Below are 14,689 nucleotides of genomic sequence, written 5' to 3' on the forward strand. Positions count from 1 at the left end.
TATATATATATATATATATATATATATATATATATATATATATACATACATATATCTATACACACACATCTTGATACATATACGCATAGATAAATGTATATATACATACACTCATACAATACATTGCATGGGGAATATTCCTGTTTTTACCATGTGGAGTGACTGCTATGAGTGACTGCTATGAGTGACTGCTATGAGTGACTGCTATGAGTGACTGCTATGAGTGACTGCTATGAGTGACTGCTATGAGTGACTGCTTTGAGTGACTGCTTTGAGTGACTGCTTTGAGTGACTGCTTTGAGTGACTGCTTTGAGTGGCTACTGTGAGATTGCAGGGAAGATCTGGAGGCCCTTGGGAAACTCTGGGTGTTCAGAGACCCAGGGAGAAACACTAGCAGATTTTGGTAGACTGCAGGCAGGACTATTCACTGCACTGGATGGGCGGAAGTAGCTTTGTGAGGGCGGAAGTGGTCAGCACAGCAAGGGGTGCTGGGAGATGACCTCCTAGCAGGAGGGGCTGAAGATGTAAACAGAGCATGGAGGTGAAAAATGGAGCCTAGGTAAGTACTACTTCTGAAAAAAACGTTTTGTATGTGTTATTTACCACAGGTTGTGCCAGCGGGCCAGATTTACTGGAGAAAAAAAATACAGATTGTAATGACAGAACCCCTTTAATAGGAGGTTTAATCAAGAACAGGGTCGAGACAAGACAGAGAAACACAGAAGCATGGCTAGGTTTCAGCAGAGGAGCAGTCCAAGTCCTGGATGGCCTAATGGGGAGGTCGCAGGTTTGAGCCAATGATAAGAGAATTGAACAGGTTGGCTTTTGCCAGTCCAGTTCTGTAATTTTCTATGAGATTGTCAAATATCTAGCAACCACTTACCATATCGGTCATAGAACTTACATCCCTCGGAAGAGAAGGCTTCAACTTGCATGGCAGTATCAAATTTGGACCACTGCTGATTGGCAAAGGGTTAACTTCTCCAATGAGTCATGTTTTCTGCTTCATCAAATGGATGGACGTTAGCAGTGCAGACGAGAAATATCGGCGAACAAACGCCCTGCAACCATTACTGAAAGAACACGAGTTGGGGGTGGCAGCATTATGGTCTGGGGAAATCGTTTGTGGCATTCTCTGGCCTCACTCATCCACGGGGATGGCACTCTGAACCAATTTCGTTATGAATCCATTCTTGCAGATCACGTATATCCATACATGCTGTTTGTCTTCCTTGGGGCTGATGGGATTTTCCAGTAAGACAATGTAACGTGTCACACAGCTAGAAATGTCTGACAGTGGTTAGAAGAGCATGTCCAAGATTTACAAGTACTTTCCTGACCGCCTAACTCCCCAGTTTTGCATCTGTGGGATCAACTCAATTGTCATGTTTGCTCTATGGATTCTCCACTATGCAACTGTGGGATGCACTGCAGTCAGCATGGCTCCAGATACCTGAGACCACCTACCTGCACCTTATGGAGTCCCTCCCAGCCCGTCTAGCTGCTGTCCGTGTGGCACACAGCGACTATAGATATTAGCTGGTGGTCCTAGTAATGTGATTATATTCCATATATACTGTTTGTGCATTGAGTAGTGTGGGACTTGTAGCGTACCTTATTTGTGGTGCCCACCCCAAACTCTTTAAGCCATGTAAGAGAACCCCTTAGATTCCAGTTTCTAGAACCTTTTTAATGCCACTGACCAAAATGTCAACAGCATATTTTTGTTATGTTTATATTGATGTGAAGATCTTGGACTACATGAGTGTCTTGGGTAGGTCATATCACAATACAGATTCAGGACACTGTGCAGCAGAAGAAGTTACAAAACGCAACAATATTTATTTATGAACAAAGGAATGAAAGCGAATGTTAACAAATGAGCAGTTTCACTTGTACTGTAGCTTTACCAAATATTGACTACAGCTAACTAATTCCAAGGGGTAGTAATTAGTAGTGAGCAGCTATGCCTGATTATTTTTTTGGAGAAAAAAAAAAAATCGGGATGACCCAATCCTAATTCTTACTAAAGTCCATGCCAAAACCAAAAACAGTGCTTCACCTGTCTACAGGTTTTACTTTTTGTGGTGGTGCCGTTCATATACATTTATTTCAATGGAGCTGAGCTGCATTACCACGGGCAGGTCTGGTGCTGTTTCTGGAGAACAGCAGCCATGTTTTTCTTATACTGGACACCCCATTCATTCTTTTTTTTTTTTTTTGCTTAATAAAGGCAAATTTAGAGATGAGCGAAGGAGTTATCAATTGGCTAACAGTTTCCATTTTCCATTCCAGAACTGACAGAATTATGTTCGCGATTGACACGGTCACAGTTCTCCTGCTGATATTATTTTGCCTATTTTTAATAAAGTATTTCAATGAGCCGAAAAAGAATCTTTTCAAAAACTTCCCACCTGGACCCAAACCCTTACCGATCATTGGAAACATGCACATACTAAACCTGAAGAGGCCTTATCAGACTTTTATGGAGGTACTATAACACTAATATCAGTATTCATGTGTTTGATAGTAAAGAATTTTTGAACTTCACACTACAGGTTGTATAAACCATTCTGTCTAGTAAAGGGCCTGTAGGGCAAATGCTCCAGAAAGTTTTTGCATGTTTTTTTGAACTTTTTAATAAATATATTGTAAGTTTTCGTCTTTTTAGATGCCCCTCTCTATGTATGGCTGAAATTTTTGGGCTCCGTAAAATGTATTTCTTTCCCATTCACAGCTCTCTAAGGAGTACGGCCCGGTGTTCAGCATACAGATAGGAAGCCAGAAGATGGTCTTGCTGTGCGGTTATGAGACAGTGAAGGACGCTCTTGTCAACTATGCAGAAGAGTTTTCTGAACGAGCTCATGTCCCCATCTTCCATGACATAGCGAAGGGATATGGTAACTTTAATTTAACTTGAATCCTATTCCTAACCCTTGCAATGACATTTGCTGTCGTCCTGCAGCCAGGGTTGTCCTTAGGGTGGTGCAAATGCAAGTCATTTTTTGAGTGCCAATCAATGCTTTTGAAATACGTTCCTATGTTCTCTATGCTAATTTAAAGGGAATGTGTCACTTATATAGAATCTTTTTATACTAATTGAAACCAGATATTGAAATATTTCTCACTTTTATAATCTATTTTTATTTTCTGATTGCAGTTTTTTTTTATTTTGTTGCCTTTACATGACTTTGGGGGCGGCCATTTTGTTTGAGTGGTAGTTAATAGCATTTAAAGAGATGCATTACTGCAGGCTCATGGGCCACAGACACAATGGACAGGTTGAAACTCCTTTTCAAAGAAACTGATGCTAAAAATGTAAAAAAATTGCCAAAAATTGAAAAATGCTTGACATAAAATCTTAATGTATACAATATTCATTTTCATATGACTACATTTAATATTTTTTTAACCTGGGGAAACAGATGTGCATGGATACTTTATTATTACTATAGTGTCTGTCAATTCCTAACTGTATATTATTATTGGTGTTACTCAGAGGCGTAACTTGAAGCTCCTGGGCCCAATGCAAAACCTGTAACAGGGCCCCCAACTGTTATGCTTTATACACAGTACTGAGCTCCTTATATGGAGAGGAGAGGCCTTATGGGCCCCCTAAGGGTCCTGGGCCCGGGTGCAACCGCATCCCCTGCACCCTCTATAGTTACGCCCCTGGTGTTACGTAGACATCGTTGAACACTACTACTAAAGCACTGTACAGCATATTCTTTTTAGCCTATACACTGCATCAGTGGTAGCACCATGTAGCACTGCTATTTAGGCAGCCATATGAATCTGTTTGGTCAGCGTATTTGGGCAACATACAGTATTTGGCTTACTATTAGGTATTATGGCCATATGAGAAATGGCACCCGAGGAAGGTATTGCACAGGCCATTATCCAATGAAAGGTCAGCACTGGCATGACCCAAAGTCTCACTTCTGATGCTGAAGTGCATAAACAGTGGTATAAATGTCTGTGTCCCTCTAACACAGCAACATTGACTAGGGGTGGTTTCACATTTGTGTTGCGACCTCCGGTCAGAGGTTCCACCACAGATCCGGCTCAAAAGCCAAGCGGTTTAGTGGAAACAAAATGGACTCCATTATAATGAATGTGGTCCATTTGATGCTGAGTAATTCAGCCGTGGAAATGCCCCTACCACAGATGTGATACCAACTTAATATGTAGAACTTTTTGAAGTGTTTATTTGTGATGTTTGTAATTTTTTTTTAGGATTTTTATTTTTTTTCCTACATATGAGCAGGTAGCATATTACCAGAATACTAAACACAAAATAACATTTTATTTGTTTTGTTCTTATACCTGAGAATTCATGGACTTAAGCTGCAGAACATTTGATGAAGCCTCATGTCATTGATACAAGGTATGATTATGGTTATTTGCCAAATATTTGCATAGGTGAGCTCTGTAGAAACATATTAAACATCCCATACTAACTGCACTATCATACCAATAATCCTATAAAACAGAGCATCCTAGGAAGGTAAGAGGAGGGTGGAGCGACTTCTGCTCAGAATATGGTTCAAATGATGAAGGAAAAATTATTCTTTAAAGTAGAATGTAGGGTGCTGCCAGTCCAAGTTGTGCCACCGTATAAAATGGGGCAAGTTAATGTAACTTGCAGAAAATTAAAGACCGTGGACTCTAGGTGCAACCCTTTTGACCAAAAACGCCAGAGGCCAGGGAATTAACTCATTTCTTCTTAAAATGAATGAAGAGGCATACGCGACCCTGGCTTCATTCATTTTAGTTGAACAGGCAGACATAGCAAAGCACAACGCTTATCTATTTCCATCATTATGCCTGAGGAAGGATCCTGAGAGGTCTGAAAGCTTGCTATAATATCATGTATTTTTGTTAGCCATTAAAAGGTATCATATCTACAAGATTACTTGGTTTCTCTTGCTGGGAACAATCACATTTTGAAATAAATGGAACATAAACAGCTGATAAAATGGCTGACAAAAATAGCTATTGAGATGAATGAAGCCACGTCTGCTCGACCAGTGACCAATTCATAACTACACTATATTAATGGGATAAGCAATCCTGCACTGTGAAATAGGGGTGGTGTAGGTCCCCTATAGTTGAGAGTTCCAGTTGTCAGACCCCACAATTCCATTAGTTTTCACCAGTCCAGTGGATGGGTTAACTTAAAATTGAAAAAGAATGCCCCATTAAGTGTTAAAATGGGTATTCCCATTTTAGGAATCTTGCATCAATGTGTTCGATATCACAAAGCAATGCACTCACCCATAAGATGTCTATGTCCAAAGTGCTCTGTTCTCCAGATATTTCAACTCTTGATTCTTCTAGTTATTTACTGCTCATTGCTAGGAAAACTGACCACTCTTCTATGGAAAGATTTACCAGAGTCCAAAAGCTAGCGTGCATACACTCCTGAGAGCCATCAGATTAGAAAGGGAAAAAAAATGTGAAAGCGACAACCGTGTGTGTGTGTGTGTGTGTGTTCGTGTGTGTGTGTGTGTGTGTGTGTGTGTGTGTGTGTGTGTGTTCGTGTGTGTGTGTGTGTGTGTTCGTGTGTGTGTGTGTGTGTGTGTGTGTGTGTGTGTGTGTGTTCGTGTGTGTGTGTGTTCGTGTGTGTTCGTGTGTGTGTTCGTGTGTGTGTTCGTGTGTGTGTTCGTGTGTGTGTTCGTGTGTGTGTTCGTGTGTGTGTGTTCGTGTGTGTGTGTGTGTTCGTGTGTGTGTGTTCGTGTGTGTGTGTGCGTGTGTTCGTGTGTGTGTGCGTGTGTGCGTGTGTTCGTGTGTGTGTGCGTGTGTTCGTGTGTGTGTGTGTGTGTTCGTGTGTGTGTGTGTGTGTTCGTGTGTGTGTGTTCGTGTGTGTGTTCGTGTGTGTGTTCGTGTGTGTGTTCGTGTGTGTGTGTTCGTGTGTGTGTGTTCGTGTGTGTGTGTTCGTGTGTGTGTGTGTTCGTGTGTGTGTGTGTTCGTGTGTGTGTGTGTGTTCGTGTGTGTGTGTGTGTGTGTGTGTGTGTGTGTGTTCGTGTGTGTGTGTGTGTGTGTGTGTGTGTGTTCGTGTGTGTGTGTGTGTGTTCGTGTGTGTGTGTGTGTTCGTGTGTGTGTGTGTGTGTGTGTTCGTGTGTGTGTGTGTGTGTGTGTGTGTGTGTGTGTGTGTGTGTGTTCGTGTGTGTGTGTGTGTGTTCGTGTGTGTGTGTGTGTGTTCGTGTGTGTGTGTGTTCGTGTGTGTGTGTTCGTGTGTGTGTGTGTGTGTGTGTTCGTGTGTGTGTGTGTTCGTGTGTGTGTGTGTGTGTGTTCGTGTGTGTGTGTGTGTGTGTTCGTGTGTGTGTGTGTGTGTGTTCGTGTGTGTGTGTGTGTTCGTGTGTGTGTGTGTGTGTGTTCGTGTGTGTGTGTTCGTGTGTTCGTGTGTGTGTGTTCGTGTGTGTGTGTGTGTGTGTGTGTGTGTGTGTGTGTGTGTGTGTGTGTGTGTGTGTGTTCGTGTGTGTGTGTGTGTGTTCGTGTTCGTGTTCGTGTGTGTTCGTGTTCGTGTGTGTTCGTGTTCGTGTGTGTTCGTGTTCGTGTGTGTTCGTGTTCGTGTGTGTTCGTGTTCGTGTGTTCTTTTATTGAAGAGCTGGTTGGTTTTCCTGGCAGGTAAGGAGGACAGAGGAATCAATATATACAATATCTGGAGAACCGAGCATATTGGAAATAAACATCTTGTGGGTGAGGTCAATGTTTTGTGATTTATTTCATATTTAATAAATAAAATAAAGATTCCTGAGATGGAATACCCCATTAACTTCCCCTTAACAGTGCACCATGAGGTCAGGCAGGGTATTACAGGTAAAAGAAATAATTACTTCAGTGTTGTTAAATAAGGCTCTGTACACTTAATTTTTGCTATGAATATTTTGGTCAATGTATACTAAGAGTATCTTTTGTACATATCTGGAAGTTATACATCAGTACACATTATTTTTCCCTTCCCCTTTTTTAATTTTTTTTTTTTTTTACTGTGTTGAAAAACATGATCAAATCATACAAGAGGTATCCTACCAAAAAGTCCAACATTATGTGCTGATATCATATTCTCTTTTAAAGAAAGCCTTATTATTTTTTCTCATGCAAGGCTCCAAATCTCCTACATAGCCATAGACTTAAACCGCATATTTCTGGCTGTTTTCCAGCCTCCACTAGGGGGAGCTCACTGTATACCCTTATGATGTTCTAAGGGTGAACATTCACTTTAAGATTTAAAAATTAATCTACAGATAAGCAAATATGCAGCATATGACGCTACCAAAGGCCGGACAGGCTTTCATGTTTCATTGAACATCGTTTTGCATTGTAAATTATCTTGATTTACGATTTTCTTACTTTTACTATGTTGGTAAGTTTCTGTGCAGGTGTTATATTTTCTCATGGCGAGAATTGGAAAGTCATGAGAAGATTTACAATTTCAACACTCAGAGATCTAGGGATGGGGAAGAAAAACATTGAAAACAAGATTAATGAAGAATGTGATTTCTTAATAAGGATGTTTAAATTGTACGGAGGTAAGAAACTTATTTAGTTTACTAATTTATATAGCACATACATATTCTGCAGCCCTGTACATTGTCATCACTTGCATTGAGATCTATCCATATAGAGCTCATTAGTAGGATTTTAAAGTGTGAGAGGAAACAAGCAGATGGAAGAAATCCACACAAACTCCCTGCAAATGTTGTCCTTGGTCGGATTTGAGCCCAGGGCGCAGGCACTGCAAATATCAGCAAAAGGAGAAATTATTGCAAAACTGAACACTTGAAGGGGAGGCTCTAGTACCCTGTTGTAGTCCGTTTAGCTTGCATACAAGATGTGATATGGATGGGCATGGAGTCTCTAGTACCCTGTTGTACTGCCTCTAGCTTGGATACAAGATGTGATATGGGTGGACATGGAGGCTCCAGTACCCTGTTGTACCTCCTCTAGCTTGGATGGATGCAAGATGTGACACCTTCTAACCGACCTCCCCTCAACATCTCCATTCCAGTGTCTGGCACCATCACAACCCCCAGACGGCATGCCCGATGCCTTGGGGTCACACTGGACTCTGACCTCTCCTTTGCCCCCCATATCCAATCTCTGGCCCAAACATGCCACATGCACCTCAGAAATATTGCTAAAATACGTCCGTTCCTAACCACGGACACGCTAAAGACGCTCGTGGTTGCGCTCATCCACTCCCGGCTTGACTACTGCAACTCGCTACTCATTGGCCTCCCCCGCACTAGACTCGCTCCACTCCAATCCATACTAAATGCAGCAGCTAGACTCATTTTTCTATCCAGTCGTTATTCAGATGCTTCTGCATTATGCCAGTCGCTGCATTGGCTGCCCATCCACTCCAGAACTAAATTTAAACTCCTCTACCTCACTCACAAAGCTCTGCATGGTGCTGCGCCACCATACATCGCCTCCCTACTGTCAGTATACCACCCAGCGCGCTCACTCCGATCGGCTAACACCCTCAGACTAAACACCCCTGTAATACGAACCTCTCATGCTCACCTACAGGACTTCACCAGAGCAGCACCCATCCTCTGGAATGCTCTACCCCAAGGCATCCGGACAATTCCCGATGCACGAAATTTCAGACGTGCCTTAAAAACGCACCTCTTCAGGGAAGCATACCAAATCTCCTGACCTAGTCCCTCGCCCCTCCCTATGGTGCTCCACCCTGTTTTGCCTTCAGATAAATGATCTGTACATAAAATTTCCTATTGCCTGTGTTCCCCAACCCTTGCCCCTCCTGTACCACCCTCAACCCATTTGTGTCTAACCCAATGTATCTCACATTGTAATTGTTGCAATTGTTGTATTGTTTTGCATTTATCCATGCCTGAAAGCGCTGCGGAATAAGTTGGCGCTATACAAATAAAGATTATTATTATTATTATTATTATTATTATTATTATTATACTGGATGGTATGGAGTCATATAGGTTCCATATGCTATCCTGTGGTGTATCACTCCACATTTGCTGCAATTGAGCCTCTAAGACGTACAAACTCATAGGTTATTGAAGTTGGCATCCCAGATGGTCCCATACATGTTCTATTGGTGATACATCTGGCGACCAAGCAGGCCACATGTGGCAATGTTGTGTAGTCATTCCTGTGGCCCCCTTGCTGTTTGCAGACAAGCATTATTCTGCTGGAAAATGCCTCTTAAAAGCCGCCATGAGAGGCAACATATATGTGTTGTGGCGGTTCTGGGATTGCCACCTTGCTGATAGTCGGGATGGTTTTAGAGAGGTCTCTACATCTTCTGGCTTAGTGGGTGTGCTATTTGGTATGACGTGTTTAGTCGCACCTGGGAATGATTACTTGGGCTATATAACCTGACTGGAGACTGAGCTGAACTGTGGTTGATTCTCAGTCTCTCCCTGACTGGGCTAGTAGTCAGAAGGTTCCTGCTGGATCACTCAGTTACTTGCTGCAGCTTAAAGCTAAGTACTACATTTGTTTGCATTGTTTTGGTTTTCTGGTTTTGTTTCTTTTCCCCACGTAGGGTCAACTAGGGGGCTGAGGTACGCGGTTGGGGCTGTCCTTATCGGGGTAATAGCCCTACTTTTAGTCAGTGCTCTTCCCAGTGTTTGTTTGCATAGGGACAGTAACATAGTATGTTAGGCCGAATGAAGACCATGTCCATCTAGTTCAGCGTGCTGTAACACCCGGATCAACAAACCGCTGGTCACCTAAAATTTATATCCTGTAATATCCTTCCGCTCTAGAAAGACATCCAGTCCCCTCTTAAATTCCTCCATGGATTTTGCCATGATCACATAGTCAGGCAGAGAGTTCTACAGTCTCACTGCTCTTACAGTAAAGAACCCTTTTCTGTGTTGGCAATGAAACCTGCTTTCTTCTAGACATAGAGGATGCCCTCTTGTTACCGTCGTAGTTCTGGGTATAAACAGATCATGGGAGAGATCCTTGTATTGTCCCCTCATGTATTTATACCTAGTTATTTGGTCGCCCCTTATCCGTCTTTTTTCCAGGGTAAATAATCCTAATTTTGATGGCCTCTCTGGGTATTCCAGTCTATTCATTCCATGTATTATTTAGTTGCTCTTCTTTGAACCCCCTCCAGCACTGTAACATCCTTCCTGAGTAGCGGAGTCTAGAACTGTATGCAGTATTCCATGTGGGGCCCAGCAAGTGCCCTATATAGTGGGAGGATAATGTTCTCATCCCTCCCCCTTATACCTTTTTTAATGCACCTCAAGACCTAATTTGCCTTTGCAGCAATGTTTCCCATATTTTTGTTCCATTTTTGTTTTGTCGTTTATTTGCATTTCTGGTAGATCTGCGAGTGACAGATCCAGGTTGGACATAACAATATGGCTGCAGGATGTCCTGAACATATCGCTGAGCTGTCATTGTCCCTTGTACCATTACTATGGGTGGCCAAGTGTCGTATGTGATGGCCCCCCAGACCATCACACCAGCAGTGGGGGAAGTGTGCCACTCCACAGCAAAGGCAGAATTGTGGCCCTCACTCAGAAGTCTTCAAACACGAACACTGTCATTGTTAGTGCTAAAACTAAACCTGGATTAGTCGCTGAAGACAACTCGCTTCACTCCATACCAGTCCAGTTTCGTTTTTCATGACCCCACTTCAAACGGAGGTTCCGGTGGGTGTCAAAGATCGTACATGTAATGGACGCCGTGAGACCAAATATCTTTCAACTAAGCACCTGGAAATAGTTCCGACAGACACAGGGGCCTGTAACAATTGTGCCACCTGTCTCTGAGTGGAGGACAGCAAAACAGTTGGAGCTGCTTGTGCTTGTTGGACAATCAGGCAATCCTTTCTACTGGTGGTCTGTCAAGGGTGTCCTGAGCCAATTTGCCCAGAGGCTTTTTATAGGCCAAGGGTGGAACCACTTTTAAGGCCTTAGGTGGCAAAACCGTTCACCTTATCAGGCCTAACACTAATTGTTTGCATATCTGCCTGACATGCTGAGTTTTGCAACAAAACAACAACTTCTAGGGGCGGGACTTTTTGACAATGTGTGTACTTATAGTATAATATATAATCTAAACTCTTAGGGGAAGTGCTGTATGTGAAGGGAAGGTTTTTTACATGTCACTCGACTGAGTCTGGGCCACAAGCATTACAATCCCATTGTAGTTAATAGGAGATTTTTGACAATAGACTTGGAAATCTATAAATCAGAAAATTCAGAACATAAAAGGGACTTTGTGCTCAGCATGTTGTGGCCCCTTTGTTCCAGCAATTGGTGGTCATTACAAAGCACAGTCCCAACCGACAACCTCTTCGGATGTGTCTCAAAATGTTTAAGTAGATAAGAAACTAAACCATGTCAGCCTTCTGTAGGCCTAGACCTATTGCAAATACTCCTAAATGTCCATTGTAATTTGAGAAAATAGTGAACTTTGTTATTGAGAATTGTAATTAAGAATGTTACATAGTAGCATAGTACCGTATGTAAGGGTGCAAAAACATTTAGGACCCTTTCACACAGGACAACTTATCTGGCGCAGATGCCCGACAAGTCGTCCCAATGATACTTTTTCCTGTGCTTTTATGTAGGAATAAGTATCTATAGTGAATGGAGGAGGATTATTCTGGAGCACCCGCCTCCATTCACAGTAAGCAGGCAATCAGCCGTTGGTGAACTGCCTGCTTACATGTGACCATCCATCATTCAGTTTTTTCCGAATGCAAAAACTGAATGATGAATGAGAAGTGAACAAATTCTCGTTCATCGTTCAGTTGGGGCAAGCATTTACACTGAACGATTTATCAGCCTATGTAAAAGGGTCCAGATTTCCACCCAGTTCAGCCTATTATCCTGCAATGTTAATCCAGAGGAAGGTAGAAAACCTTCAGGAGGTGGTAACCAATTTACCTAATTTTAGATTTAAAAAAAATGTTGTTCCCGACTTCAATCTGACAATCAGAATAATCCCTGAATCCCCAACCCTTCTGAAGTAATCAGTGATATACATATAATATTGTATTACTCAAGAAAGGCGTTCAGGCCCACCTTGAACTCTTTTATTGAGCTTGTCATCACAAAGTTCTCAGGCAGGGAGTTCCATAGTCTCTCTGCTCTTACAGTAAAGAACCCCCTTCTATGTTAGTGTGGAAACCTTCTTTCCTCTAGACGTAGAGGGCGCCCCCTTGTCACAGTCCTGGGTATAAATAGATGATGGGAGAGATCTACTATATATATACATATTTCTGGGGACAATACAGGAGGTCGCCCCCTCAATCGCCTTTTCCTCTAAACTAATTAACCCCAATTTTGATAACCTCTCTGGGTATTTTAGTCCACCCATTCCAGTTATTACTTTAGATGCCAGCCTTTGAACCTGCTCAAGCTCTGATATGTCCTTCTTGAGTACCAGTGCCCGAAACTATATACAATATTTCATGTGTGGTGCGACCAGTAACTTCTAAAGCGGCAAAGCTCACCATGTGCACCTGTTCCCTTTGTGATGCACCCCATAATCTTATGTGCCTTGGCAGCAGCTGTCTGACACTGGTTGCTTTAGTAAAGTTTGCTGTCAACTAAAATACCTGTAATTAAGTAAATTTCCCAGTCAGCTGTACCCAGTGTTTATGCATGCCAAGATTACTTACCAAATAGTAACCTTGCATCTATTGGAATTTCAAGGAAGTCTATCAGGAAATTTACTGCCATACACTTATGCTAACCATTGGTGGAGGATTGAATTCAAGTGTAATCCTACTTTTATTTATTTTTCAACGTGTAGGACTCCTCAGGCACAGATTAACCATTTTTTTTCCGTATTAAAATGAGGTGTAAACTTTCAGATGAGAACTTCACACACACAGACTGGTCAAAGCTCTCTACTTTTGTTTGGCCCAAACCCACCCTCTGCCTAGCGATTGACATCTCCACTGGAGCAGGAGATAGGCAAGAGTAATACAGCACCCCCATACGGGACATAGACTATTTTATGTTGCTCATTGAAATCAATGGACTGTTTGTAATATTCTGCACAGATACACCAGGTCAGAGAGAGAGAGAGAGACCATCTTTATCGCTGCTCTCTAATCTGCTTATCGATGGAGTTCTCAAACTCAGATCCCCATACTAATAACAAAAAATGCTTAATAGAGTTTTTGGAAATAATATAACCCCTCTAAGACCTAAAAAAGGGAATCTTTATGTGAAGTTGACTAGTTGTCTTGTTTATGACGTTAAGTTATATTTTATCTCAAATTCACAGGAAAACCATTTGAAAACACCATAATAATGAACGCAGCTGTCGCCAATATCATTGTCTCCATATTACTTGGTCATCGCTTTGACTATGACGATCCAGTGTTCTTAAGACTAATGAATTTCATAAATGAGAACATAAGGCTGGCGGGATCCCCAATGGTCACGGTAAGTTTTCTTATGTTATCCATAACCGTGAGTATTCAGTTTCACTATGTTATTAATATGCACAGTAAACCGGTTGACAACGCTGGTTTTGGCAAACTAATTGCAGCTTAGCCTTCACTTGCGCCTATACTGGCTGTGATACATGGCAGCTGTGCTATGGTAGCCCATTAGACTGTCATATGACCAGGACTGAACACTTTTTGTGTAGTTTACCCTCCTCATTACTAGAGGATACAATTCCTGCATCTTATGACCAGTGTCACATGAGCATAATACTGATGCAATTTTGCACCCATTTTATGGCTATAAGTCCCATCTGACTACTGCTAGATTGGTGGGTTACAACTGGTTATACAGGTGTAAAGCTAACCATACAAATTGGCCAATGTCAATGACCTCCGCTGATTTCAGCAGAATTCGCCAACAATTTAATGGTAAATGGGTACTTAAGACATCCTTCTTTTGGGGTAATATTCAGTGTGCTGTTCTATAGCTAGATGCCCTGGCCATGGTAGAGTGGCTTATGGGCACATACACCACCATACCTTTTCTACCTGTACCTTTTATATGAGGACATCTCAGCTATCTGCACACGTCCGCCCTCTGGGAAAGGAAAGATTGGATTTCCATGGCAAATATATGGGAATTCAAGTATTTTCAGAGTTGTCACCTGCCTCTAGCTGTGCCAGTTGTCAAGAACTGACCATATATATCTAATTTGTCGCCAAAACATAACAGTTTTTCAATGGGAGTTGATGGGAAATAACTGGTTCTTTTTTCTCCTGTGCAGTTGTACAATACTTTCCACTCCGTGTTTCGTTGGTTACCAGGAGGCCACAGAAAAGTGAAGGAGAATGCTATAGAGACGCAAAAATTTATTACACAGACTTTTACAAAGCACAAGGAGCAGCTAGACATCAATGATCAGAGGAATCTTATAGACGCTTTTCTTGTCAAGCAACAAGAGGTATTTTATGAGTCCTTCTTAATAGTGTATGGACAATAATTTGTTTATAAATATAAGGGGTCTGATGGGTTATATTTCTGGGGGTATGGCCTTCATGGAAAGTAAAACTACAGTGGCAGCTCTCCTGCACAAGTTCCTTCTAACAGTTTCTGGTATGTTACTTTTTTTAACTTTAGCCTCTATCACAAATCTTCCAGGGTCCGCTTCAAAGTGATTTTTGGCACGGCCCTTCACAGTGACAGACAAACTAAAATATAACTTTTATTTAGAAATACTATAAAATAACTTGGGCTAAGACAAACCAGA

General features: G+C 41.9%; 1 protein-coding gene across 1 annotated transcript in view; it reads left to right on the forward strand.

Annotated features, from left to right (window-relative positions):
• LOC136620631 (cytochrome P450 2K1-like) overlaps positions 1-14,689 on the forward strand; it is a 53,108-nt gene that overhangs the window by 29,994 nt on the left and 8,425 nt on the right. Inside the window, exons 2-6 of the mRNA XM_066595527.1 lie at positions 2,297-2,492; positions 2,739-2,901; positions 7,387-7,536; positions 13,256-13,416; positions 14,207-14,383. Coding sequence (XP_066451624.1) covers positions 2,310-2,492; positions 2,739-2,901; positions 7,387-7,536; positions 13,256-13,416; positions 14,207-14,383 — 834 coding nt within the window. The 5' untranslated portion in view covers positions 2,297-2,309. The remainder of the gene's footprint in view (positions 1-2,296; positions 2,493-2,738; positions 2,902-7,386; positions 7,537-13,255; positions 13,417-14,206; positions 14,384-14,689) is intronic.

This window comes from Eleutherodactylus coqui, chromosome 1 (genome assembly GCF_035609145.1).
Source record: "Eleutherodactylus coqui strain aEleCoq1 chromosome 1, aEleCoq1.hap1, whole genome shotgun sequence".
Classification (NCBI taxonomy): Eukaryota; Metazoa; Chordata; class Amphibia; order Anura; family Eleutherodactylidae; genus Eleutherodactylus; species Eleutherodactylus coqui.